The sequence below is a fragment of the Solanum pennellii genome, chromosome 3 (genome assembly GCF_001406875.1).
Source record: "Solanum pennellii chromosome 3, SPENNV200".
NCBI lineage: Eukaryota > Viridiplantae > Streptophyta > Magnoliopsida > Solanales > Solanaceae > Solanum > Solanum pennellii.
Window position 1 is genome coordinate 1681866 of NC_028639.1, and position 27869 is coordinate 1709734.

General features: G+C 34.5%; 4 protein-coding genes, 2 long non-coding RNA genes and 2 other non-coding genes across 9 annotated transcripts; 4 read left to right on the top strand and 4 right to left on the bottom strand.

Moving 5' to 3' along the window:
- Nucleotides 1–447: 447 nt before the first annotated feature.
- Nucleotides 448–553, bottom strand: LOC114076610. The gene has a single exon (XR_003577669.1). It is a non-coding gene; the product is annotated as a U6 spliceosomal RNA (small nuclear RNA).
- Nucleotides 554–1307: 754 nt separating this feature from the next.
- Nucleotides 1308–7709, top strand: LOC107014834 (LRR receptor-like serine/threonine-protein kinase ERL1). Its single transcript, XM_015214932.2, has 27 exons — nucleotides 1308–1672; nucleotides 1934–2072; nucleotides 2228–2299; nucleotides 2385–2456; nucleotides 2555–2626; nucleotides 2711–2782; nucleotides 2866–2937; nucleotides 3020–3091; nucleotides 3192–3263; nucleotides 3358–3426; nucleotides 3522–3593; nucleotides 3699–3770; nucleotides 3850–3921; nucleotides 4009–4080; nucleotides 4161–4232; nucleotides 4334–4405; nucleotides 4512–4583; nucleotides 4662–4733; nucleotides 4818–4889; nucleotides 5043–5114; nucleotides 5224–5295; nucleotides 5378–5449; nucleotides 5533–5606; nucleotides 5692–5820; nucleotides 5901–6239; nucleotides 6401–6771; nucleotides 6953–7709. Exons 1-27 carry the CDS (start codon nucleotides 1579–1581, stop codon nucleotides 7295–7297), a joined length of 2928 nt encoding a protein of 975 aa, XP_015070418.1. The 5' UTR covers nucleotides 1308–1578; the 3' UTR covers nucleotides 7298–7709.
- On the bottom strand, nucleotides 6710–6957 carry LOC114076532. The gene is made up of 2 exons (XR_003577445.1): nucleotides 6868–6957; nucleotides 6710–6759 (listed from the first exon to the last, which is right to left on the bottom strand). It is a non-coding gene; the product is annotated as an uncharacterized LOC114076532 (long non-coding RNA).
- A 39-nt stretch (nucleotides 7710–7748) lies between the features above and the next one.
- Nucleotides 7749–14679, bottom strand: LOC107014835 (protein TPX2-like). Of its 2 annotated transcripts, none has more exons than XM_015214934.2 (16): nucleotides 14235–14679; nucleotides 13539–13694; nucleotides 12777–12897; nucleotides 12165–12273; nucleotides 11184–11234; nucleotides 10979–11076; nucleotides 10817–10895; nucleotides 10659–10721; nucleotides 9713–9771; nucleotides 9348–9423; nucleotides 9194–9259; nucleotides 9013–9075; nucleotides 8779–8844; nucleotides 8655–8699; nucleotides 8501–8577; nucleotides 7749–8125 (listed from the first exon to the last, which is right to left on the bottom strand). In XM_015214934.2, the coding sequence occupies exons 1-16, from the start codon at nucleotides 14407–14409 to the stop codon at nucleotides 8107–8109; spliced, it is 1323 nt and encodes a 440-aa protein (XP_015070420.1). In that variant the 5' UTR covers nucleotides 14410–14679; the 3' UTR covers nucleotides 7749–8106. The 2 variants fall into 2 exon arrangements, with proteins under 2 accessions (XP_015070420.1, XP_015070419.1); XM_015214933.2 differs by having other exon boundaries at nucleotides 10817–10901.
- Nucleotides 14680–19654: 4975 nt separating this feature from the next.
- Nucleotides 19655–19727, top strand: TRNAK-CUU. Its single transcript has one exon. It is a non-coding gene; the product is annotated as a tRNA-Lys (tRNA).
- A 54-nt stretch (nucleotides 19728–19781) lies between these two features.
- LOC107015197 (probable aminotransferase ACS12) lies at nucleotides 19782–25955 on the top strand. Its single transcript, XM_015215394.2, has 4 exons — nucleotides 19782–20441; nucleotides 20559–20684; nucleotides 24692–24852; nucleotides 24965–25955. The coding sequence occupies exons 1-4, from the start codon at nucleotides 19977–19979 to the stop codon at nucleotides 25818–25820; spliced, it is 1608 nt and encodes a 535-aa protein (XP_015070880.1). The 5' UTR covers nucleotides 19782–19976; the 3' UTR covers nucleotides 25821–25955.
- On the bottom strand, nucleotides 25941–27190 carry LOC107015198. Its single transcript, XM_015215395.2, has 2 exons — nucleotides 26282–27190; nucleotides 25941–26203 (listed from the first exon to the last, which is right to left on the bottom strand). Exons 1-2 carry the CDS (start codon nucleotides 27161–27163, stop codon nucleotides 26093–26095), a joined length of 993 nt encoding a protein of 330 aa, XP_015070881.1. The 5' UTR covers nucleotides 27164–27190; the 3' UTR covers nucleotides 25941–26092.
- LOC114076536 lies at nucleotides 26728–27748 on the top strand. The gene is made up of 2 exons (XR_003577462.1): nucleotides 26728–26868; nucleotides 27105–27748. It is a non-coding gene; the product is annotated as an uncharacterized LOC114076536 (long non-coding RNA).
- The last annotated feature ends 121 nt before the right edge of the window (nucleotides 27749–27869 follow it).

Sequence of the window (27869 nt, forward strand, 5' to 3'; positions counted from 1 at the left end):
TTTAATTATACAAATGCATGCATATATCCACTATTTTGTTTTTATTCCAAAGTGACCCCTACTTCTTTTGGTAATATTTTTGAGTATTTTAAACTCTAGTCCCCTTTTCTCAAACAAACAAAAAAAAGGCTTACACTAGTAGAAACTAGGAAGCAGCAAGACATTTCAGTCACTCGCGCACGCGCTAAGAGACACTGTGACGCGCTCGATGGAAAATCCAGAAGTTGTCAAAAAATAGAACAACTTTGGGAAACGGAAGTACTGGGTGACGGCCGCTGCCACCACTTTTTTCATTTTCAAACACTCATTAACTAACGTCGTTTCACCGCCGTTTACTGCATAATATGAATACACCCCTAATAGTCTCTTTTTACTTATTTTCGATAGTGCCATAATTTTTCTGAATAATAAATACAATTCCTATAATTTTATCAAATAATATTTTTAAAAAAAATTATATTTAAGTCATTTATCGATTTGTGCGTGTCATCCTTACGGGCCATGCTAATTTTCTCTATACCATTTCAATTTTATCGGAGGTCCCCAAAGGGGCATCAAATTATATTTTAAAACACACTCTAATACTTTAAAAATAGTATAATCGATCCTATGAGTAAATTAGGAATAAATTATAAATTATCTCTTAATTTGTTAAATTAAACAATTAAAACTATATTTATTTTCATAAATTGATCAGACAAAAATAAATAATATTTGTCAACTTTATATAATCAATGAATAGTTTATATTTAGAATCCATTTGAATTGACTTAAAAAAAATAATTTTTAAATTAAAAATAAAATATCAAACTGAAATGACTATTAAATAAAAAAAATAAAAAGTATAAAGAAACATATTTATTCTTTTTGACTTATATTAAGTTATTTTAAACTTATTATAAGTTATTTTTGACCTTGATAAATATTTTTTTGACTTCTTTTTAGTTATTTTTTTTATAATTGTCAAACACTTTAAAAAATAAAAAACTAACTCAAAAAACAGATTTGACCACTTTTTAAGTCAAAAGAAATTTTAGTTTCTAAATTATCGTTACTATTAATTATAGTCATTTTAAATTATAATTCTCAATATTATTTTTAAAAAGTAATATAATAAAACTAATTTTTATTTTATTAGTTTGTAACAGTTGTCCAAACTTAATAACAAACAAATATTATTAAATAAATAAAAATAATAATTCCTATTAAATCCATAGTATTTTTCAATAGTTATTGCCAAATTAATATAACACTTATTCTGAGAGATGAAAATAGTTTTTTCTCTCTCTTTATATATGAGAGGAGAGTGCAACCACCATGGCAACTTTCTCTGTCTTCATAAAACGCAGCTGACATTAAAAACACAGACACACACTTCGCATTTCATATTCACTCCCTCTCACTTCACGCCAAATGCCTGCTCTTCTTCTTCTTCTCTCTCATTCACATAACACACATTCTTTTACTAACTCTGCATCGTAAAACTCTACCCCACTTCCTCCTTCTTCTCCGGTCATATTGCTCTGAAACTCCGGTTATTGCTGTCTCCCGGCATTTGTTTGTATTTTCTCAACGATAATGGAAGTGAGCTTGAAGATGAAATTCCGCTCACAAGCACTACTGTTGGCTCTATTGCTTGTTTTCCCGATCGTTTTGGCTCTCACCGAAGAAGGTAACTGTTTTTTTCAACACCTAAAAGCTGTTTCGGTATTTTCTAGAAGAAGGTAGTGCGTTGTGTGATATCTAGGAAACAAGATAGTTATTGTTCGAATTTAGTTTTGTATTTTCAGTTTCTGGAGCTGCATTCCATGCTGTTTTAACTTTGATTACGAAAAATCCGTGTTATTTAAGATATATTTAGGCTTCAGTTTATGGCTTAACTACCGGAATACTAGTTGATAAATACTGAAAATGGTTATGACTGCTTGCGCAGGCAAAGCATTAATGTCGATCAAGGCATCGTTTAGCAACGTAGCAAACGTGTTGCTAGATTGGGATGATATCCACGACGAGGATTTTTGCTCATGGAGAGGCGTGTTGTGTGGAAATTTCTCCATGTCCGTCGTTGCACTGTAGGTTTCCATCCTTTGTTTCCTAACTTTCATTGATACACCAGAAAAAAGCAGTAGTTGAATTCTGATGACCTGCTAGCTATTGTATAGCACTTTGTTAGTTTAACTAAAAGTTATAGGTCTTTTATATAAATTTACCTTCTCTGCTTGTGAAGGAATCTGTCTAATCTGAACTTGGGCGGGGAAATTTCACCAGACATTGGAGAGTTGAAGAATCTGGAGACATTGTATGGTCCAGTTTCTCTTTTACTGTTCTTGGTCCATTGACTGTTATTTTTCCTTTCTGATATTACATTCCAATGTTAATGACAGAGACCTTCAGGGAAATAAATTAACTGGTCAAATCCCAGATGAAATTGGCAACTGCATTTCACTGATCTATCTGTAAGTAAAATAGTTTTTAACCTATGATTTTAATATCTTTTTCTTGCGTGTCAGTAAATTTAAAGTGCTCACACTAATTGATTTGCTATTTTCTGCAGTGATTTGTCTGATAACTTGTTCTATGGAGATATACCATTCTCAATTTCTAAGCTCAAGCAGCTAGAGTTGTTGTGAGTTATTTAATCACATGACATTGATGTTTTCTGATAACTAGTTGATATGGTTATGATGAATTAATTCATTATGTGGTGCAGGAACTTTAAAAACAACCAGTTGTCCGGCCCAATCCCGTCCACATTAACTCAAATTCCTAATCTAAAGACGCTGTGAGTTTCATGACTTTTGTTTTATCCCCTTCAAAATTTAGTCCAATATACATGTTTAACAAATGGTTATTTGAATGGTGAAGTGATCTGGCTCGAAACCAGCTCATTGGTGAGATACCAAGGTTGATCTATTGGAATGAAGTTCTGCAATATCTGTGAGTGCATTTTCCTGGTGTTTGAAGGTTTTCAATTTTTGTTTGAGAAATTTAAGATTTTTTTTTACCTTCTGTATTGCAGAGGTTTAAGAGGCAACATGTTGACAGGAACATTGTCCCCTGATATGTGCCAGTTGACTGGCTTGTGGTATTTGTATGTGCTCTGCTACATGTTATCTACATGGAAGGCTCTGTTGTCTGTTTGGTGTAATATTTCTGTTTATTTTAACATTAGAAGTTTCATATTATTTCAGTGATGTGCGGGGCAATAACCTCAGCGGAATAATTCCAGATAATATTGGGAATTGTACAAGCTTTGAGATACTGTCAGTGTCCTCTCCTTGCTCTGATTATGTTAAGCTACAGTTTTTCTCCTACTGCTGCCCAATTCTAACAAAATCTATTTTTTCGTGATTTCAGGGATATCTCATACAATCAGATAACTGGAGAAATTCCCTACAATATTGGGTTTTTACAAGTGGCTACCTTGTTAGTAAATTCAACTTTGTCAGTTTTACCTTGTCTGTTCTGTTATGGGGTTCATTTCTGTAAATGGTAAATGGAGATTATGGTCCTTTCAACAGGTCTTTGCAAGGAAATAGGCTAACTGGCAAGATCCCAGAAGTGATTGGTCTTATGCAAGCTCTTGCTGTTCTGTGAGTATTCATACTAGTACAAGAATTGTTTTTTTTTTTCCAACTCCATTCTTACTAGTTACTGCTTGCAAGTAAGAAGGTTCATGATGTCCGTCTCCTCTGTAGGGACTTGAGTGAAAATGAGTTGGTGGGACCAATCCCTCCAATCTTTGGCAATTTATCCTACACAGGGAAGCTGTAAGTTTTCACTCCTATTTTAATGCATATACTTTTCTATGTGAGGCTCGTTTATCTGATTCATTTGTACATTCAACAGGTACCTGCACGGCAACAAACTTACAGGGCCAATTCCACCGGAGCTAGGAAATATGTCAAAACTTAGTTACTTGTAAGAGTCTAAGAGGATTAACTCAGTTTCAGATACATGATGTGGTCACCTTGTTTTGCTTCATGCATTGAGCTATCTTATTTACAGGCAATTAAATGACAATCAGCTAATGGGCCGAATTCCCTCTGAACTTGGCAAACTGGACCAGTTATTTGAATTGTGAGCCTTTTATTTTTGTAGTAAATATTTCTGGTTCCACTTCCTCTTAGAATATTGAGGTCTTAGCTTTCCTTTACCAGGAATCTTGCAAATAACAAGTTGGAGGGACCAATTCCTGAAAATATCAGCTCCTGTTCTGCATTGAATCAGCTGTAATATTGTTGCATTTCCTTTTGAAACTTCTTTTTTTTTCTCTTACTCTTTTGCTATTCTATTCATTCTGAGTCTCAACATATTTGTTTTTTTCTTTCAGTAATGTTCATGGCAACAACTTAAACGGGTCCATTCCTTCAGGGTTTAAGAGTCTGGAGAGCTTGACGTATCTGTATGTTATAGTCTTCTTGTTTTGGCTAGTGGTCATGATAATGATTTTGAATTTCTTTCATATGGTACAAACTTATTAGTGATATTTGTTGATATTTACCTGGCAGAAATCTTTCAGCTAATAAATTTAAGGGTCACATACCTTCTCAACTTGGGCGAATCATCAACCTTGATACACTGTGAGTTCTTGACTGTCAAGGTCGATAAAATTTATTAGTTCAAGTGATTCCTTGTACTAAAAAACTTTTATTCTTCAGGGATCTCTCTGGCAACGAGTTTTCTGGGTATATCCCTGGTTCTATTGGAGATTTGGAGCATCTCCTCACATTGTAAGATATTAAACATTTCGATGTACTAGAAGTTTGTATCATATTGAGACTGGAACGTAATCACAATATCATTGCACATTGTAGGAATCTGAGCAGCAATCATCTTGATGGACAAATTCCTGTAGAATTTGGCAATCTAAAAAGTATACAGACCATGTAAGTTTCTGCTGAGAGTTTGGTTACACTGCCTTCATAATGTGTACTTTTTGTATACTGATTTTCTTGTGCTAAGATTGGCTTCTATACTGCTTCAACATGTGTACTTTTATACTGATTTTCTTGTGCTGAGACTGGCTTCTATTCTTTCAGTGATATGTCAAGCAACAAGATCTCTGGTGGCATCCCAAAAGAGCTGGGACAGCTGCAGACCATGATAACTCTGTAAGTACATTAATTTTTGTCAAGTAAATTGATGTAGTGTTTAATCAGTTTTCCTTAATATCACAGTCAATTCTAATGAAATTTTGATTGACTTTGCTTCTTTTTGTAGTACTTTGACAGATAACGATCTTACTGGAGCAATCCCTGACCAATTGACCAATTGTTTCAGCCTAACTAGTTTGTGAGTTCATCTATCTTTGCCTTTACATCATAGACATTCTAATTCTTCGTACAGTTGCTGATCTTATGTCATTCTTCTTCAGGAATATATCCTACAACAATTTTAGTGGTGTTGTTCCTCTTTCACGGAATTTCTCGCGGTTTGCACCTGACAGGTATTTCCCGAATAGAATGAAGCTTTATGATTATATTTGTGCTTTAGTACTCTAGCTAATGACCACCTTATTATGGTCATCAGCTTTTTAGGGAACCCATTTCTTTGTGGCAACTGGAAAGGTTCAATATGTGACCCCTATGCACCAAGGTCTAACGGTATGACTTTGTTTTTGTGCATTGGTTAGCGAATCTCTTGGTATGCTAGAGTCATGTGCATCAAAATGACTTGTTACTTTTGCAGCCTTGTTCTCCAGAACAGCTGTTGTTTGCACAGCACTGGGTTTCATAGCACTCTTATCCATGGTTATAGTGGCTGTGTATAAGTCCAATCAACCACACCAGTTTTTGAAGGGGCCTAAGACCAATCAAGGTAAAAATTAGTACATGTCCATTCTGTTCTTTTGTTTTTCAGTACTTTCAGGTATTTATGATTGCTTTTATCTTGTTTAGGCTCCCCCAAACTTGTGGTTCTTCACATGGATATGGCCATCCATACATATGATGACATTATGAGGATTACTGAGAACTTCAATGAGAAATTCATAATAGGATATGGTGCTTCCAGCACTGTATATAAATGTGATTTGAAAGATTCCCGACCAATTGCAGTTAAGCGACTTTACACCGCACATCCGCACAGCTTGCGAGAGTTTGAGACTGAACTGGAGACAATTGGAAGCATTAGGCATAGAAACCTTGTTAGCTTGCACGGTTACTCCCTTTCCCCTCATGGGAATCTCCTTTGTTACGACTACATGGAGAATGGTTCACTCTGGGATCTACTTCATGGTTAGTACCCGCTTTTCCTTGTAATCTTTATGAAGTTTCTTCATGTAAGACAGTGTTGACTATTAGTTGATGTTTATTACTGGTTTCTCTGTCGGAGAACGGTTCTATTAGCCAAGATTTTTGTGAAAATGGCTAATTATCAACTGAATACATGTCAATAGGGCCTTCCAAAAAGGTGAAGCTTGACTGGGAAACACGTCTGAGGATTGCTGTTGGTGCTGCTCAGGGTCTTGCTTATCTTCACCACGATTGCAACCCAAGAATAATCCACAGAGATGTAAAATCTTCAAACATCCTTGTTGATGAAAATTTTGAGGCTCATCTTTCTGATTTTGGGGTTGCAAAATGCATTCCTACTGCAAAAACTCATGCATCAACTTTGGTGTTGGGCACCATAGGTTACATTGACCCTGAGTATGCCAGGACTTCCAGGTTAACTGAAAAGTCAGACGTCTACAGCTTTGGCATTGTTCTCCTTGAGCTTTTGACAGGAAAGAAACCGGTTGATAATGACTTGAACCTGCATCAGCTGGTATTATTCTCCGCTTATACTCTACATTGTTACTTGTAAAGAAGATTTAACTCAGACTGGATATAGAAAAGAACAACTTAGCTCAAATTTTCCTACCTTCCTCTAGCATTTGCAATGATGTCTTTTGTCTTTTAACTCCTGTATTAGATTTGTCTTTGGAGTAATTCGATTTGTGTTACAGATAATGTCAAAGGCGGATGATAACACCGTGATGGATGCTGTTGATCCTGAGGTATCTGTTACATGTATGGATTTAATGCATGTGAGGAAAACTTTTCAGCTTGCGTTGCTGTGTGCAAAAAGATTCCCATGTGAGAGGCCAACAATGCATGAGGTTGCTAGGGTACTTGTTTCCTTGCTTCCTCCCCCACCAACCAAACCTTGTTTAGACCCACCTCCCAAATCCATTGATTATACAAAATTTGTGATTGGTAAAGGACTACCGCAAGTCCAGCAGGGTGACAATTCCTCCGAAGCACAGTGGCTTGTTAGATTTCAAGAAGCTATATCCAAAAACTCCCTTTGACATGGGTTCATATTAAATCAGGAGCGAATGTGGAACATATATATGTTGGCCAAAGTATTTTTGATATTAGAGATTTCCCCTATAAGATGAACGTTTTATGGCGGATAAGATCCACAATAGGTTAGATCTACAACCCAGTGCAGTTCAACTTAAATCTTTGTGGAGATGTATCCCTTTCAAACTTGATGTTTTTGTCCATGTATAGAGTTCAAACAGTGTAAGTTAATCACATTAAGCTTAGAACGTATTCCAGGTTTTGCATCACTTTCATATTACTCTGCTACAATCATTTGCTTTCATGAATGTCTACTGTGGAACAAATGGCAGCGAAGAATTTACTGCTATATATATATAGGAGAGGAAGCTTGTAATATCATCTCCCCTAATATTATAGTATTCCTTTTCGCATTCAGCTTAAATGGTTTGGGAATGTTAATATATTTGGTAACCCTTCTCATACACAATTTTGGCGTATAATGGTGTTTTTTTTCTTTTTGCCTTTTATTTCCTTCTTTGAACTTTTGAGTTGATATAAGTTTATACATTGGGTATTTAAATGACTGTACTCCTCTTCCTAGCACATGTATTACCTTGTAGATGTACATAACAGACCAAAAGGAGTACACTATATTTGACTTGCGGTACTGTGCTAGCCACAAAAATTTGGTATTGCAAGTCTTGAGGACAGTCTTTTATTTCCTATAGCTAAAGACATACATTTCCAGATTACTCTCGGATTAGGAGGATTGATCTAACCTCCCATGAAACTTGCAGCAATTCAACAATCATGCGTATTAGCCACAAGATTTTCATCGGATTCCCAAGCTCCTGAGAAATCAATATGCAAGTTAGATCCACAGATTTTTTTTTAAAAAAAAAAACAGAAGAGAAACATACATCCAATTGAACTTTAGTTTCAAACAAATGGCTCAAGCTGAGATGGGTTGAAGGATTGCAAGTCACTGTTTGTAGAAAATCATTTTGATGAAACAAGAGATATGATAGTACTGAGTCTACTGACTAACATTTCAAGTGTTTCACAAATATTAATAAAATGGGGGTAAAACAATAGTTCTGATTTCCAGCGATATGTGTACTCTATAAGTAAACAAAAGAAGCTCTAGCTTAAAAGGTCTATCTTGATGAGAAGTTCTTCTGTGGACTTACTGTTTTCCTATTTATTAAACTCAAGCAATAGGATACCTGTTCATGCTGGAGTAGAGTCCAAACCTGCCGTTGCCCCTCTCTACCGCACACTGATTTGTCTTTCCAACGCACTTCTGTATAATTGAAATAACAATCAGAAGAAGTTGCAGTCAACAGTAAAAAGAATCAAGCATATCTCTATTCTTCATACCCGAAATTTAATGTGCAAACAATTTGGAGTATTCTCCTTCAACTCCTATACAAGAAAAGTGGGTATTAGAAGCAATTCATCTGCATAATTAAAAAAGAGTCTTTCTAGGAGTCCTCAGGGTCACCTTTGCTGAGGGATTCTTTTTTGGCTTAGATACTTCACGTGTTTCCTTTTCAGATCGAAGGGACAACTAGGGATTAAAAAAGGAACCAAGATTAGATTTTTTTTTTGGCTGAGACATGAGTAAGTTGCTAAAACATAAATATAAGTCTGATACATTCAGGGCTACTGCATAACTGGTAGTATACACTCTCAGAGGAATTCGATATGGCATGCATAATCATTTCGAAACTAGTACCTTATTAAACAGTTCCACTGGCGGATGCACCGAAAGTTTCTCATCAAGTATGGATTTGGATTCCTGTGATAATACACGGAAATTAAATAACAGGAAACAAGGAAAAGAACCAACTAACAAAGAGGATTAGACACGTTTAATGGAAAGTCCAGCAAAAGTATACAACGGAAACATGGGTTACCATTGAGTATGCATTTTCTTGTCCATTGTCTTCACCTATGCCATTATCTTCCCTACTTGGAAATATCTGTATAATGACTTGATCTTTAAGCATATACATGTAGTCAAAAGTCGAAAAGACCAAACAGGCAAACATAAGTCAGCTAATATGCTACCTTGTTACATTTATGTGATCTTGACTTGAGGGATGTAACAGATTTTCCCGGCTTCACAGCATTTTGAGTGTTTAAACTGAGAAACAACACAAAACAGTATAATCACAAACTGGACTTGCTATACAAGAAGTGAACTTTGTGATGCTTTAGGCTAAATTATATGGTTAACTAAAAAGGCGAAGTTAACTTTATGATAAGATTCTACATGCTTCTTCTCCGGGAGGAAATAGATGAATTTTGGAACTTCTCATGAGATCTCTGAATATAGTTGCGCAGTTCTACGCAAAATTAAGAACATCATAGTTTTGGTTTTGTTCTTTCACATATAGTTTACTCAATTGGTGAAGTAAAGAAGTCCATCCAACCTTTTAAAGTCCACTAAAGCATTTTGTGCGGCAGAATCAGCATTTAGAGAGTTTGATAACTGCAATATCCATAAAAGAAAAGGAAGTGTTAACTTCCATCAACTGAAAGCATAGAAACTAAAGTTGCAGAACACATGCAAATGTTGCAACGATGATTAAGTCAAAAACTCTAAGTGCATCAGTTAGTACAAAAAAAAAAAAGAGCAAAAAAGAGCAAATATAACATCTTGCTTCATAAATTACATGTTTGTCCTCAAATATTTCCCTGCAGCCTCTGTGTAATAAGCATAATGCTACAAAGACTGGATATGATTGCTAAACGATTGTGGAGTCCAATCATTATTGCCATTTCATAATTCCTTGTCAAGATTAGCTGCACTTTATTAGAATTAGTGTTAAGTAGTTCATAAGGAGACAGTTGTTTACTATGATGTGGCCTAGCGGTTTAAATATGGGAGTAAGACCATGGGAGACGAAGGTCAAATCTCAATACAGGCAAAAAAGTTAAATGAGCTACCCGGTAACAATACTGATGGGGGGATGCAGGTAAATAGTGGAATGATTGAGGTGCAAGCGAATTAGTCAAGACCCCAATGCTTGTAAAAAGAGATAAGGAATCAGTTTACTCCCCAATCAAAGACTCCTATAGATAGTATATTCGCACCAATTCATTCTACCTCACCAATTAGAGAATCTACACACAAACACCATTAGCATGGAACACCAGTAACTTTTCTAAACTTCCGATGATAGGAGAAAATACAAACACCCAGACTAAAGTCCTACGTAAGGTGACGATTGAGCATCACTACATCCGACTCAAGAATCTAAAGAACACACTAAGGAGATTGAGATTGGGAATGCACATGTTTTCTTTTCCAAGGTAACCTTAATTGATTAAACATCAATGTGGAATAGAAGCAGTGGAAAAGCAGGGATTAATTACATAAAACTCAGGCAACGGAGCTCTAGTCTTTCTGAGAGGAAGTAATGTAGTAGTGTTGAGGATCTGCAGAAAGCAAAAATAGACAAGGCTCAGATGAAAGATTATGTGGAGAATATTATTAAAATGTTTTCAAAGGGAGCACTACTCGGAATACCAACATTTCTGTTCAAGGACTGTGATTTAAGCATTTGGGTTTTGGCTTTTGTGATTTCACTTGAGTTTGAGTCCTTGTTGCACCTGAAACTTTTAATTAGAAAAACCAAAAAGCTGATTACCAACTGGTACTGGTAGCAGTTGTATACCAAGACTAAAAAGCCTACCTTCGCCTTTGTGCCCTCTGCAGAGTTTCCAGTTCAGGTTCTCTAGGAACAGTAACTTTAGATTTGGGATGTGCTGAGTTAGAGATGGATGAGGTATCCTGCCATAACAGAATAAAAGCTCTCATACGGCAAATAATGATGCATAAGAAGTTCTTAAACATGATCTGTAATATGAAACCACCAAAAAGATTCCTTCAGATAGTACCTTCTTGGATATCTTGTGAGATAGTAGACGTTGATGCTTCAAGTGAGCGATCTGGTTTGCAAGATAGAATGAGGAATTAAAAATATCTCTAGCAGTTGACAGCTTTTTAGGAATGGGAAATACTTTGTGAACATATCCTAGAGATAGATAACTAACTTGAACACATTAATTATGTACACAAATAAATCTAATGCCACTAAACCAATATCTCACTTGAAGATCATGCCATTTTATTAAAATCTCGAAGAGTAAATGCTACACCAAATGTCATACTAACTAATTTCCACTGTTTTCTCAGCACAAACTGCTCTGGTGCACTCAGTGAGGTAATCTCACCATGTTAGTACCTATTGGCAAAACGGATTCTGTTTGCACCTAAAACAAATTTCAGTTATGTCTATTTCATAAAAATCAATGACCATAATCGTTATCTGGAGATACATCTGATGTTGAGCACTTTAATGTTGTTAGTGAACTAAATTGATAAAATAATTTTACATCCTTGCCTTTCTAGCTTATAGTTTAGTTCTCCTTAGTTCATAGCTTGCCATAACTACAACTAGTACTTCCACATACTTCTTTTAAATAACTTAACTTACTTCTTTTTTCAAATAACACTCAATTCATGTCCAAATGCTTAGTTAATTTAATACTTTTCCGGAACAGACGAAGATCCAAAAGATCAAACAGTTAAATCCTTTGGCAAATAGCATTAGTTCATAGAGAAGACACTATTTCAAAATCTAAGAAGAGAGTATAAAGAAGTACAAATAAGTTTTCTATTTAAACATGACATGCATCAATAAAAGAAAAAATTGCTATGGCAAGCGTAAGATGGATGAAACATTACACTGAAAGAGGGAAGAGAAACGAGGGTCCTTGCTGCTTAAGGAATACATGTGTGGAACACAAACATAAAAGCCAACTAGAGTATAACAAAATAATACTATCATCAAACAGTAACTGAATAACTTCATGCACCTTAAGTAGATAACCAATTTCTAGCTTTTGCCTTTTGGTAGCAATAATTTCGGATGCCAAAGAATTCGTTGAGCTTGTCACATCAGTCTTGTTAGATGCATTCTGAGACCTAGAAATTGAAGAATGAGAAAATGAAAGCAAAAATTAAGAATTGTTTAAACTTGTTTCAGAAGTCAAGAGAGCCAACAAAGTGAAAGTTAACTGCAGAAACAGACGCAAGCCTGAACTACTTTTAAGTAACGTTATTACTGATGTAATCAGGGGCGGATCTATGGGATGGGAAGGTGTTAACCAGAACCTCCTTGGCAAAAAATTACACAGGTGATTTTCTTATTTTTTTTATGTATAGATATATAGATTTTTGAATCCCCTGAACACAAGACAAGAGGTTGGCTTAGTGGTTTAGGGGTTCAAAATTTACTTGATGTTCCAAGGTCAAATCCTAGGCACTACATTCTTATTTTTTGAACTCCCTAAGCGAAAATGCTGAATTCGCCTTTGCTGTCATTGTAATTTCTGACAATTTCTAACATGAAGGAATGAAAAAGAAACTAAAATTTTCAAACTTATAACCTTCAAGAAAATAAAATAGAATATACATCTTTTACATACTTCTGTTTAGCCAAATGACTAGCCGTGGGCTTCATTAAAGTTGAACTTCTTGATAATGAAGATCTTGGCTCTGGCTTTGTCTTGCAAATTTCATGAGTCGTTTGACCTTTGGATATAGTTCCTGAGGGTGTACAAGGGATACCAGTTAAATACTGTTGAAGTTTTGCAAGATGTATGCTGAAATTATTTTTTCTGAACTCTTGCTAGTTAACCATGTGCATATATTATCTAATAACTACTGTTTAATCTACTATTAACAGATTACTGACATTAAGTCTAATAAAATCACTTAGATAGTTAATATAACTGCAAAATATAAACAGAAAAGAACGGTGAAGTGATAATCACAATAAGATAATAATTCAATTAACCATGAAACTACTAGCACTAGCCCTGCATAAAGACTGATCTTGAATATGCACAATCCTTAGAAATTATTTCTTCTGCAAGTTAGGTCAAAGAAAGTCCATCAGGAATGGGGATTAATTTAACTAAGCATCTCCATGGAGTTTAGAGGATAACCGAAATCAGAATATCAAGTTTTAGCTCAAAACTTGCGTTGTTACAGTGCACAAGTAAGTCAACTACAAAACTTATTTAAGAGGACAAATAACAATTTAAGCACACAGACAACGAAAAGGCAAACTTTGAGTCAGTATAACAGAGCTTCTCTTCTAATACTTGCAGACAGATCCATTCGATGAATGTCTAACGTGAATTAAAAAATGAGACCAGACACTTTTAAACTGCCAGCATATATACCTTTAGTTTTCGATTTGGAGGGCGAAACTTCAGAACCAACAGGATTGTATGAGTTGTTGCCTTTTGATTTTGCTGGTTTCCCTTCTTGTAACCTTGAGCAACCATTTGAGTTTCCTGATGTAATCTCTTTCCCCAGGTTTAACTTGATAATGAGAGCTAAGAAGTTTCCAAATGAACAAGGAAAATAAAAATAAAGAGTGAATAAACCAATCAACCACGAGAAATATATATAATAGCTGTCAAAAAGATAAACTTATAAGGTCATAGTCACGATATTTTTGATAAAAATCCTTGTATTATAAAACACATATGTGAGAGAGGACAAGGACTATGAAAAAAAGGAATTTGAGAAGCCAAAGCTTTGTGATTCCACCATAGGCATTGTATTATAAACTATCCATTTATATTTCTGCATTTCACGATCACCGAATCAGAAGAATTAAATGTACATTCCATCAACATTCTCAGATTAACTTTCTAATAGTCTAATTAGATGATTTCAAGGACAACAATCATCCAATCCAGCATAACAACATATCTAATATAAACAAATAACCTTTCTGCTGGATAAAACAAACAGATATCAACACAAAATTTGCAACGCCATTTTTTATCATCAAACTCATACACAAAATCAACAAAAAAAAAAGGAAACTCAGTTAAACACTCATGTAAATTGTGTTATCTATCACGTACGAGAAGGCGGATAAGTGCCGGCCGTTTGAAACCATCGCTCGGCTTCCTCGGTTTCGGAAGTTGATTCCGGCCGGCAGAAATCATAGAACCTAGAAGCGTCAAACTCATACTCCGAGTCGATTTCCGATAGGACGTCCGAAGATTCTACAATGAAATCCTCCATTTCTTCATCCATTGATTATACAAAGTATTGATAAAAGAGAAAAAGCTATGAAAGGAGAAATAGAGAGGAAATCATTGATCTCGTCGTGTGTTCACATGGTCCGTGAAAGAAATGGCGGACGTGGCGAGGGTTTCGAGCGTGAAAAGCTTTTAATGCGAAATGATTGGAGGGCGAAATTATCTCGTGAATGGTAATGTTTTGTTTGGGGGAGAAGAGAGAAGCCGGATAGGCAGGACGCGCTGATCATCCTTTACTATATACATACTCACTCAATATACGTTGAGGCTTTGGAAAATGGGCTATCAACCAAAATTTCAAATTTTGCTGTTCCTATTTTTGGAAATACTCACTAATTACCAAAACGCCCTCACAAATGTTGGTATTAGTGAGGACGTTTGGGTAATTTTTATTCTTTATTTATTTGATAAATTTAACATAATTTTAGTATTAGTACAGAACTACATAAGATATACTATAATAAAAAATTATTTATCATTTATAGTAATAATATTTTATTTTTATTTGATTACTTTTAATTCATTTACAATACAAGTTTAATTCATATTACAAAGAACAATATTTCTTTTACATATAATACAAATTTTAATGATTATAATTCATTTATCACATATTTTAATACACTTATAATACAATGTGTCAAATTTTACCAAACAAACATAATATATTTTAAAAAATAATTATAATTCATATATATTGTATACACAATTCACTTTTATTACATATTGCAGATTTAACATAGTATTGCTATAAGTGGTAATAAATAAAAAGTATTGCTAATAAGTAATTCTTTGCATTTTGCTTTCTCCTTTTTTCCCCATAATTTCTCACATTGATCTTTAAAGTACAATTCGAATGGCGATATGATCAAGAGGTTGATTCCTCTTGCCACTTGGTTCAATTTCAGTTCTTATTTTTATTTTAGATTTTTAAATGATACGAAAATACTTGCAAATTAGCAAAAGTACTTTAGGTGGTTTGATATAGTGTATAAGAATAATATTATTAATGCTTGTATTAGTAATGTATGTATTAGTTATGAGGGACAATAAGATCTAATCATGCTAATGCATGCATTAAAAGCATCACATTGCTGATACCTAGAATTTCACGATATTAATAATACACTATAAAATTAGTTTAACATAAATTTAAAGAGAATATCAGATAAGACACTAATAATACACAAAATTAATATATGCATTACTTTTTCTAATACAATCTACCAAACGACTACTTAATAGTAAAACACCTTATATTAACCTTATAAAATCTCAAGGAAAGGGGAGGAGAACTTATCCCCACGAAGTATGTTTAAAATTAATGTAACAACAAACATATAATTCAATTATAATTAAATGATGAGCATATGAATGTATATATAAAAGATTGTATATATTTATCGATTTGAAATAAATACTTATTAGTATAAAATTAGTGCCATGAAATTTAAAATGGCATTGCATTGGATTTCAAATTAATTATTTTAATTCCATTATCTAGAGAGTTGAGACAGAGAGAGAAGAAGTGCCATTTGACACCATGAAAGCAAACCCAAATATATATAAAAGACAAATTTTAAAGTCTGAATTAATCGAAGTGTCAGTATTTAATCTCCCAATAGTTGTCTCTTTGGGATAGAGTCAAAATTTTATTATAATTATTGGCAACAACTTTGCAAAATTATTCAAATTTTAGAGTCACGTCAAAGAGTACTGTGTGATCATTCGTATTAGAGGAATACAGTATACGTGAAGTAGATGAAAATTATGAGGAATCTGCCCTAGATGGTACAGTCTATACGTACATATTACTCTCTCAGTCTTCGATATAATTTATGAGAATACATTAGGTACTCAGTGAGTATGTATATTTTAGATTACAGTTGAAAATAAAATGAACAAATATTGAACAGAAAAATGTTAAGGCTGAAACACAGATATCTCACTCTTTTTAAGGATATTCAAGCCTATTACGCTGTAATATACAATATAACTCTTGACTTGTCTCCTTTCTAGGATACAGTAGTCCAACGACATCCTATAACTTAAATAACTCTAATTTAGTCGAAGAGTTCAAAGTTTCAAAAAAAAAAAAACATCTTCTTTCAATAATATAAAATTACTATCATATTTATATATAATATATAAAATTACTACCATGTTTACGTATTTTCAACCCACTTTCCATCTATTTCCCTATTACAACATAAAGAAGAAAATGTTCTTTATATATAAGTATTGTATTCTTTCTTCTACAAATAAATGTCAAGAATGTGAATGGTTATATTAGGATTAGTGGGACAATAATAGAATATAATGAGTAAAACATGTCATGATTCTTAACTTGAAGCAAATTGGTAATTATGATCTTTAATTTTGGATTTGCACAAGTAGACATTTAAACTTAAATAAATTGAGTAAATAGACACGTTCCTCCTACATGATAATTTTGTGTCTTACATGACATCCTACGTATATTGTGCCATGTAGGACATCTATATCTACTTATTCAATTTTATACAAGTTTAAGTGCATACTTGTGCATATTCAAAGTTGGAGGGCATAATTGTTCGCCAAAGCCAAATCAATGATCATGCTTATGTATTATGCTTTATTTTATTATTTTTACAAAACAATACATATCGGTGCCTTTTATATTCATCGATACAACATTAATAAGGATGTGCGACCGATTGATCAATGATATGAATTAAGAATCATGGATAAAGTTTGAACTATAAATCCTAGAAAAGGAAAAAAAATATGATTTCTTCTGCTAGTCTAATTGAGACACTATTACAATTATTATTATTTTACAAAACACGTTCATATAAATTTATTGGCAAGAACATACTCAAAAATATGAGGATGAGCAGCAAAATACTAGGCTATATTATACTTAGATGCAACTATAGACATTAATTAATCAATAAATTATTAGCTACCACTTTAGTAGGCTTTTTGTAAGAAATTGTCAAGAATTAAACTGTACTAAGTTTGAAAATTCGTTCGTGTAATTGTAGTTGAAAATAAAGATTTGATGTTTGAAAATGATAGTCATATCAATAGAAATTGAAATTTGTCAAATAACAATAGTGTAAGAGGAAATGTGTTAATCATTTGTTTGTCATTTTTCATAGATTCTTGTTATTTTTTATTTTTTTTTATATCTTAGCTTTTATTTTAATTTTTAATTTTAATTTGTGTTTTCATTTAATCAAAGAAAAAAAAGACAAATATACTCTCAAAAGTATCGTAAATAGTGTGTGGATATCTTTCGTCATAACTTCCGGAAATCGGTGCTCTTATCGTCCAAAAATTAGAACGTATATGCCTTTTACTCTAACAGAAGATTCAATAAGGACACGCAACACAATCTTATCCATCGATCCGATATCGGGTTGGTGAATAAGATTATGACACGTCCGTTAGTATTAAAGGATATATATATGTTCTAGTTTATTGACGCTAGGGACACCTATGTCCCAAAAGTATGACGGAGGATATCTGACTATCTGCGTACCATTTATGATAGTTCGAGGTTACATTTCTAATTTTTTTTCCCTTTAATCAATTCATATGAACAACTATGTCTAAGCTCTTATTTTGACTCCTCTTCATGGCTCAAGATACTCCTTGTATAAACTTCCATATGGCAAAAGGATTAGCCAAATGACGCTTATATAACATGATGACATGACAAATCATCACACATAACTAATTACATAGTTTGTCTTACATCAAATTGTAACTAATAACTATATAATATCAGTTTCTTTTGTTGAATAATTTTTTTTTTCTTCATAAAATAGTATTACATGTGTATTAGATCGAAGTGTTAGTGAGCACGCTTTCATTTTTGCGAGCCAATATGAATACTATATGATAAGATAATAATATATAGACCCAACACCAAGACACAGCTCCTTATTTTGTGTTTAATTATCCACCCAACGGCACTACAAAGTACAAATACACCAATTCTAGTGTTGTGTTTATTAATTACTTCAAACGATGAAATTAATTATTTGAACATCAATCTGTCTTGTTGCTTTATTGAAGTATTTATTCCTTTACTTATTCTTTTTATATTTCCACATAATTATCTATAGTATCTAGTTACAAATTCACTAATAATGGACCAAAAAGTAGAAAAGAGAGGAAAAAAGGATATAGTTGGGGGTTAATAGATTTTCCACCAAAGAAAAAAGTTGCTCATATTTTATTGTGACACTTTCTTGTAAGTCTTATTTTAAAACTAATTTAAGTTATTTTTTAATAAAAATAATTTTAGTGAAACAAATGTCTCTGATTTATTTTAAATCACAAGTTTTAAAAAATGATATATCTTTCGGTTGCTGGTTAGAGTTAGGTAGGAAATAGTTGGGGGAAACTAAGCAAATATTCCATAAAAGTAAAATAATTAAAAATATATACCCCTTTATATGATCATATCCCACTAAATAATTACATCATATGCCTCCTAACTAGTACTCCATATAATACTGATTTAGTATCAGTTAAACGAAAATTATCAATCTTAATGATATTAATACAATATATGATACTAATTTAGTACCCATTAAACAAAAAATTATCAGCCTTAATAAACGTGATAATGCGGTAATTATTTATGAGAAAATTAGTATTTCAAGAATTACTTTAAATTTGAGTATGAACTTGTAAGTATTTTGAATTTTATAGCCCATTTATGTAGTAAATTACATTGTGTTTAGCTATCGGTTAAAATTTTAGCTTGATGTATATATGTTGACTCCCTATATATTGTTTTTTTTGAAGTCTACTTTTAATATATATTTTGACACCCTATAGTAAATTTTTTGGCTCTCCACTATATCCATCATACATAAAATAGCTCAGAAATTGACTCATAATTTATAGTCGATTATTTCAATGTTAACAAACATTATACTTAATATTTAAGTTGCTCCGATTCTTCAAAAATGTTGTCATATCTGTATCGAATCCTTCAAAATGCATTATTTATGGGGGATCTGACACGCACTCATCGACATTTTTGAAAAATCCCAACAACGTAGCTTAATTTGATAAATTTTACCCAAAACAACTAAAAATATTACCGAACATCATAATAATTATCCTAGTTTTTATACATTAATAATTTCTTTCCTAAAGAGTGGTACTTAATTTACAAAATAGTAACTTTACATAAAAATGACGATAAAAAAATTTAGTAAACGAAAATTAATAGAGAAGCCCGTCTAGCTCAGTTGGTAGAGCGCAAGGCTCTTAACCTTGTGGTCGTGGGTTCGAGCCCCACGGTGGGCGAATAAAATTAATTTTTTTTTCTTTTTTCTTTTTTACTCGATGAAGGGCATTTTAGACAATTCGTCACTCATCAACAGAATCCTCGATGAAGGGCATTTTAGACAATTCGTCACTCATCAACAGAATCCTATCTTCCCTGGCCAGCCAAGCAAAGTAAACTAAACTAAAAAAGAGCCGCAAAGCTAAAACCCCTGATTACCTTCCGGCGACAACATCGCCACATTTCCGCCGTCGTATCTGGCGGCTCGTATGACCTCGGCCGGTCAATTAAAACCTAATTTGGACAGCGAAAACGATACCGGAAAAGCATCTCCGGGGGACAGTGGAGGGACTTCAGGCATGAGGCTCGTTGTGCCCTTACAAGGTGTAGTTCAAGGCAGAGGCGGCCTTATTTTAGGCTCACTCATTCCTTGTGCACTTTTCTACTTCCTCCAATTCTACTTGAAACGACACCGTACTACCCCGTCTTCTTCTGATCCTCCGTCACCGTCCACGTCATCGCCGAACCTCTCCGATTTACAACGCTCGTCTTCACGTTTAAATTTGTCAACTCGAGGTTCCGTTGGCCGTGTCTTCTTGTCTTCAAGGGCTAGTTTGGTTGCTGCACCGAATGATTCCCCTTACTACATTGGAATGGATAGGTTCCGAGCGGATCCATACGATGAATTGGATAATCCCGACGGTGTTATTGATCTCGGAATTGCGGAAAACAGGGTATAGTCTATGATTTTTGCTGCTGTAAAAGTCTGCTAATTTACGGGTTCATTTCTTCTTTCTGTACTGGAAATCACTGATTTTACAATGTGTTTCTTCTTTTGTATTTGCTTGAAGTTGTCGCTTGATCTGATTGAGAAGTGGATTTCAAGCAATGTGAATATTGGAAGTGGCGGTGATGGATTGAATATCAATGGAATTCTTACATACCAGCCATTTGATGGAATGGCTGAGCTGAAAGTGGTAATGCATTTTAAATCTGAAAAAAGTGGTAATGCATTTTAGTTCATTTCGTTTTTCCTGGAACTTGCTCCTCAGTGCAGTGAGAGTTCTTGCTGTAAAGCCTATTTGGTATGACATAAATTCTCTTCAGCATAATAAAAGAAGGTTGAGGTGGGGAGTGGAAATGGTGTTTGCTGAGATGCTTACACTTTGATAGGAGCAAGTGATACAAGTAGGAGTCAGGTGTAAAATATTTATGCCTCAATCCCAACTTGTTGGCATAGCAGTTGTCATTCTTGTTATGTATCTGAGTTGTTTTCCCTCTTTTTGTGGAAACTAATTTCTTAAGAGAGAACATTTTACCGTGCTTTAGCTCTCAAACACAGGAAACCGGAACCATTTGTATTCCCTTCCTATCATATACCTAAAGTTAATTATGGAAGTTCTTACTTGTGTTTTTCAGCACTTTAATTCTTTTTTACTCCACTTATACCATTAGTACAATAGATTAGTTTGTATACAACTGACTGGCCTGCAACTAATGGTACTTATATTCGCAGTCCAGTCAAGATGAATTAATAGACTTTCCTTTCTTACAGGATAAATGAATAAATGCACGTCTTTGTATCGTCTAGTTTCTTCCTCTTTCATATTTTAATTTTCTATGGTATTTCTTACTGTTTGATTTTCAATATATGGCATACTTACAGTTATTACTTCATTTGCTTGTTAACCAAATTTTTTCATGAAATAACTAGTACATTCATTAAATAAAGGTGTTATTCTTGAACACAATTAGCTAGTCTTAAGAATGCAAATCAATGAGGAAAAATAAGGAATAGATGGCTACTGAATATGCATGTTTTGTTGAAAATCTAGGAACCAGTCTTATAGTCTATCAAACCTGTGTTGCTCTATGATCACGAAACATGAAAAGAAAATTTACCTTGTTGTTTTGGTACGACAAATAACTTCTCAAAAGAAAAAAAGTTTAAACTATTCATTAACACTTGTTTCCAACTTACTTTTTGAAGTGCAAATGTTGTAGAGTATATCTAGTTAATTTCTAGATTCTATGGTCAAATGCAATTGTTGAACGTATCTTATACTTTATAAGTTTATGTGGAAGCATAACATTAGTTGAGGCGAATGACTTGTGCTCTCCTTATAGTGTCTTGGACAATCCTCCCTCATGGACTAGCTTTTAAGGTTGACTATTGAGTTAGGTCCAAGATCTATTCAGGCTCATCGATCCTTGTTATTGTGTTTTTCAATGTTAGATTCCATGTTATGTTATCCATGCTCCTCCCACCACCACAGTTTTTTAATCCTGCACAATTCAGAGTGTTAAGTTCCATTTTGGTTGACAAATGTGTTATAGTCTCATTATATGGTCTTAGATAGTCCTGTCTGCATGAAACTTTAGGGATTGAGGTAGATCCGAGGTCCAATTCCTCACACATACATCCCAAAATAGCTTTCAACGTAAATGGCACATCAAGCACTGATGTCAAAATTTGCCTCTAAAAGCTCCAATTCAGCACAAGTTCTAGAATTGTTGTGTCTTCTTCCAAAGAGGCAACTTTGATTGTTCAAGTTCCCTCAAAAGGGCAAGAGACATTCATAAATACCAACAAGAAATCTTAATTAATTCAAAAAGTACAAATGTCAGTTACATACTCTACCAAAAAATGGCACCAATGTTACATAGAACAAATATTTTAAAATTAACGTGACACTAAAAATGTAAACGAATACCAACATATGGTACTTTGGGTAGGATTTTTCTTATCGTGCCATACCCCCAAATGGTTGAAGTTGAGGAGTAATTGGCAAGTCATTAGTGTCCAAATTTATTGGAATGAGTCCAAACACTAAAGCTATATTGGAATGCAATAGGTCGTGACCATCGAATGTCAGTATTTGACATGGTATGAAGCCAGAGTACTGTCATAAATTTAGAACATGCTTCTTAGCTAGGGAACATTATCCGATGCCGGATGCCCAATATTTTTGAAATTATCTTCAGCTTATAATCATTGAATGTGACCGGAAAAATCTATAGAAGTGTATGAAGAAAAAACTTTCCAGGTTGGGCTAATAAATTTTTGATATACCCATGTTTACAAGTAAAATATTTTTTTTTTGTTTTGCTCTGGAACGGGGAGGATTGAGATGACTGCAGGCCATAGGTTCTGGTTTTGCCTAAAAATTTGATGTTTCTGTTATTTCCTCTATCCTTTTCCAATTTGGTTGTGTATATTTTTTATGTCTTATATTTACTAAGAGAAATTTAAAATTACCAATTAGGAGAAACAACCTCTCAACCTCCTAAGGTAGGGGTAAGGTATGTGCACACTTTACCCTCCCCAGACCCCACTTGTGGGTTTACACGGTGTATATTGTTGTTTTGTGGTTCCATATTGATTTTTCTGTCAAGGAAAAAGAAGTTGAGGGCAAAATGATATTTAAAAAGAGTGAAGAGGGTTACACAACTTTTTCTAGTAATTAAAATGTATAAAATTTTCTATTTAAAGAGAGTGGGACAAATTTTGCTTTCCTTGGAATATTTTGATCTTATACTAAACAGATTTATACGTGTGTAAAAAATATAGAGATTCTTTAAAAAAATATATAGCTTATTTTCACTTCCATTTTTAATTTGGTACTATGATGGCATGAGTTGAACTTAAATGGAGAAACACGGTCGGTGAGGATTCATATAGCTAACAACTTGTTTCGGATTAATGCTTCGTTATTGTTATCGTGCCACATTTTGGGACAACTTGAAAAAAAAAAAATAGGACAAGTATTTTGGGAGGGAGGGGTATTAACCAGCATCACTAAAGGTGCGTTTAAACCTTGTAGTTTGGTGTAAACTCAGTCTGAGTACTTCACATTGCAGAAGCAACTCTTTGGCATAGACACTGACGCTTTGAAGCAATCTCATGGTCTCTGTCTTGAAGAGGTTGACGCTGATAAATAAATACAGCTAGCAAAACAGCTAACTGATTTTTGGATAAATATGATAGTGGTTAAGAATAGAAAAGTACTGGACTTGTGGGATTACACTTGGTATGTTGTATTAAGAAAAGAAAAACTAGATAGATTCTTTTATAGATATACTGCTTGTATGCATGGGTTTTCACCCAATTTGATGAATATTTATATCGCCTGCATGTCGGGGGAGGGGAGGGGGGTCAATATAGTGTACTTTACTCCCAAAAAAAACAGAATTGCACTTGCTTCTGGATCAGAAGGTCCAAAATTATTTTTGAACTTATTAGCATGGTTTTGACTCCCTATATCTCATTAACTGCAAACCATTCCCCCCCTTGTATCTGTTGATTGCATTTATAGTTGTTTTTTGTTGAGTTACACATGTGTTTCTTTTTTCCCACCTTGCTCTACGTCTTTCTCCACTAAAATGCAAGCTTTAAGTGCACTTTGTTCTTAATATTTCAGCATCCATTGATGCAAATATATGCTCTTCGCTCTTGACAACGTCGTCTTCATCTGATCAGGACTTTGTACAATTGTACCACACCTAGTTTGTACTGTATGCTTCTCTTTTGGATTCTAAGATTCTTCAGCGATCCAAATCCAGGCATCTTACTTTATCAATTTCTTATCTGCCAAAATGTGACTTCATCAATGGAAGATTGAATTGAGACAGCTAACCTGTGATATTAGTCAAGGTGCATGCAAGCTAGCCCGGAAACCACAGTTATTTAAAAGAAAAAGAGATTAAAACGAGACTTTCAGATTACTCTAATCTGGTTCTGATCTTCCAGGAGTTCACCTAATTTTTCTTTGGGATTTAGAGTATACTCGTGTTGTTGATATTCATGTAATTTGTTCTTTATTGTCCATCTATTGTAGTTTCAGTCTCTTATTAATTTAATTCGTCTTTTGTTTAATAGGGTATCTGTCGGGCACTATTCTTTGTTTTAACGTATAATTAAATCACCTCTATCAGCAATTTCTTATAAATGATATATTGTAATATTGTAATCTTAATTTTGTAGGCCATGTCAGGCTTCATGTCTCAGGTCATGGGAGAAAAAGTGTCATTTGATCCATCTCGAATGGTGTTGACATCAGGTGCAACTCCGGCCATTGAAGTTCTATGCTTTTGTTTGGCTGACCATGGAAATGCTTTGCTTGTTCCAACCCCCTATTATCCTGGGTAATTTCTAATTTCAACCTGATTTAATATAATTTCATATTGTCTTTTTCTATCTCCTCCAGTATGCACACCAGTGGGGTGCAGCTCGTGTTTAACTAGATTCTGTCTGCAGCTTTGATAGGGACATAAGATGGAGAACTGGTGTAGATCTTATACCTGTTCACTGTCGTAGCTCCGATGCTTTCACGGTGGACATAACAACTCTTGATCAAGCATTTAATCATGCTAGAAAGCGAGGGAAAAAGGTCCGTGGAATACTCATCTCAAACCCGTCTAACCCTGTAGGGAACATACTGAATAGGGAAATGCTATATAGAATCTTAGATTTTGCGAGGGAGAAGAACATCCATGTAATATCAGATGAAATATTTGCTGGATCTAATTATGGTGGTGAAGAGTTTGTAAGCATTGCTGAAATTCTTGATGAAGAGGATGCTGACAGGGACAGGGTTCATATAATATATGGATTATCCAAAGACCTTTCTGTGCCAGGGTTTAGGCTTGGCGTTCTGTATTCCTTCAATGAGAATGTTGTGGCAGCATCTAAAAAGTTGACAAGATTTTGTGCCGCTTCGGCACCAACACAGAGCCTATTAGTTGCAATGCTTTCAGATGCTGGGTTCATCAAGGATTATATGAGAACAAACAGAGAGAGATTGCGCAAAGTGTTTGACTTATTTGTGGCAGGTCTAAAACAATTGGGCATTGAATGCATGAAAAGCAGTGCAGGCCTGTATTGTTGGGTTAATATGAGCGGATTGATTGGCCCTTATAATGAAAAGGGAGAGCTTGAGCTGTGGGAGAAGCTCTTGAATGTAGCTAAGATAAACGTGACTCCAGGGTCAGCTTGCCATTGTATTGAACCTGGATGGTTCAGATGTTGTTTTAGTACAGTAGAAGAAAAGGGCATTCCTGTAGTTATGGAACGGATACGTAAAGTTGTTGAACTAGTTAGGCCTTCTGATTAAATGTTTATAGCTTTAAAATAGTGTATGCTTTGTTGTTATCTTTTTTCTGAGAATGCACTGTCCCTATTTTGGAATTCGGTATGTGCATCATTGACAGTTACTACTAAAGTTGCACTCATGTTGCCAATTTTATAATTCCAAGCTGTACAGTAGAATGTGAACATGTTGCACAAGTTTAAATTAAATATGGATAACAGAAATGTCTTTCATAGATGACGAGACAGTAATCCCTTTCAAATTTGTGCCAAACTGTGAATGAAGATGCGCATCTTTCATATTAGTTTGAGTTGCAATTGCCTCTTCCACTTGTTGTGCAGTTTGCCAATGCTGTTGCCAATTCCAAGGATGCAGCTTCCAAAAACATCATCATCCTCCATCATTTCCTGCAACAAGTATGATATTGTTGTTGCTTAAGTCGGGCATATATAAAGAGGGTTAATTGATGTTTTTCAGAGAACTACCTTAGAGATGCTCTGCTTCTGCATTTGGACGGTTTTCCTCTGGTAACTTCTTCTTCGGCTCATCATTATCAGCTCACCTAGAGTTAGTGGATGCCTTACTTTGATGCTGCAATTGTTTTCACGAACTTGATTGTTATTAAGTGCTTTCGGAGGAACATGAGTACCTCCTTTTTCAGGGTTGCTGCAGTTCTGAAGAAAGCTTGTATTAGGTGATAACAGAGGGAAGAGCTTTTCCAGAAAAGCAGTCCCAACCAAGCTTGTAGTTCCAGTGGCATAACTCAGAACGCTGCTGCCTGCTTCAGAAGTTGGTGAAAGAGGACTCTGTAGCTGGGTATGGTGTATGTCTGCTGTCGGAGAAGTTTGCTCCATAGGAACGGCACTTGAAATGTCTACAGTTGGTATGAAGCCATTAGCTAGGAGGGAAGAAGGGGCTGAACTGAAGGACTCATATATTGATTCAGAATCAGATGCCTCAACTTCTGACTCTGTCATCTCATCTTCTTCATGATTACCATGCTGATCAATGTACTCGCCAATTCCAGCCCAGAAGTCATCTCCACCTTCATGCACAGCCCTAACAGTTGAAGGTAAGCCAACAATATTTTCATGTGGAGATGTCTGTGAGAAGAAAGGAAGTGGTGTTCCTGGCTTTTCTTCCCATTCAAAGGGAACAGAAGCAATGAGCTTAACTGGGGGTGTAAACGTAAACGCACCACTAGTAGTAGCCGTAGCTACAGGCTTTGGTTTCCAATCCTTTATCGGTATTCCTGGTCTTTCTTCCCAGATAAACGGAATAGAAATTTGTTGTCTCTCTTTCTTGCAGGTTGAATTCACAGAAGGGTTGTTTTCTGCCGTTGGAGCAACATATAGTGTCATCGCCATTTTTTCCGTTTTAGCTGAGGGAACAACTCACACAACGCATACATTTATATAGCAGAGAATAAGTGGGTTAGAGGAGTTTGCAACTAAACCAACATGCCAACCGCACCATTTCTGCAAAGAAAGGTTAGGCAAACGTACTGTCTGTTGTTGATTATAATATATATATTATTATGAAGATATCTCTCTTATCTAAGCACTCGTGTGAGAAGAATTCTCTGACTAAACGTTTTTGGGCAAATTGTTTTTGTTGAAAAAGCCTGGTGTCATAGCCAATTGAAGAATTGGTCAACAAACTTGATATGCCTTACCAAACTAGTTGAAACTTTTTGGTAAAATTTAGGCTGGGTAGTGGGTTCAATGTTCACTAGTAGTTTATTAGTGCTCTACGAACTACTACAACAGGAAAAATCCTTGGAAGCCCTCTTTTCAAGTTTTGGTCAATTTTTTTTGTACTTTTCACCACTAAAAGGGTAGTTCGGTTCGCGGTTATAATTATGCATTATTAGAAATGTCAAGACTAGTTATATCGAGTTTAGTTATGCTTGGTCTGATTGATTAATTTAGTTATTCCATCTTCAATTCATACAAAATAAACATATTATTGTTTTTTTTAAGGCATAATACATAAATATGCCCTTTAAGTTGGCTTCAAATCACATTTATGCCCTTCAACTTTGGGTGTGCACAAGTAGACACTTAAACTTGT

Bases quoted from the DNA above. Each gene is read 5' to 3' on its own strand.
- LOC107015198 (XM_015215395.2), bottom strand. From the start codon at position 27,163: ATGGCGATGACACTATATGTTGCTCCAACGGCAGAAAACAACCCTTCT. The intron at 26,204-26,281 runs GTAGTTCTCTGA...TACTTGTTGCAG, and splicing joins AGAAGCAGAGCATCTCTAAG to GAAATGATGGAGGATGATGA.
- LOC107014835 (XM_015214933.2), bottom strand. From the start codon at position 14,409: ATGGATGAAGAAATGGAGGATTTCATTGTAGAATCTTCGGACGTCCTA. The intron at 13,695-14,234 runs GTACGTGATAGA...GAAACTTCTTAG, and splicing joins CGGCACTTATCCGCCTTCTC to CTCTCATTATCAAGTTAAAC. The intron at 12,274-12,776 runs GTATGTAAAAGA...TTCAATTTCTAG, and splicing joins AGTCATTTGGCTAAACAGAA to GTCTCAGAATGCATCTAACA.
- LOC107015197 (XM_015215394.2), top strand. From the start codon at position 19,977: ATGACCTCGGCCGGTCAATTAAAACCTAATTTGGACAGCGAAAACGAT. The intron at 20,685-24,691 runs GTAATGCATTTT...TTAATTTTGTAG, and splicing joins GAATGGCTGAGCTGAAAGTG to GCCATGTCAGGCTTCATGTC. The intron at 24,853-24,964 runs GTAATTTCTAAT...TTCTGTCTGCAG, and splicing joins CCAACCCCCTATTATCCTGG to CTTTGATAGGGACATAAGAT.
- LOC107014834 (XM_015214932.2), top strand. From the start codon at position 1,579: ATGGAAGTGAGCTTGAAGATGAAATTCCGCTCACAAGCACTACTGTTG. The intron at 2,300-2,384 runs GTATGGTCCAGT...TGTTAATGACAG, and splicing joins TTGAAGAATCTGGAGACATT to AGACCTTCAGGGAAATAAAT. The intron at 3,264-3,357 runs GTCAGTGTCCTC...TCGTGATTTCAG, and splicing joins TGTACAAGCTTTGAGATACT to GGATATCTCATACAATCAGA.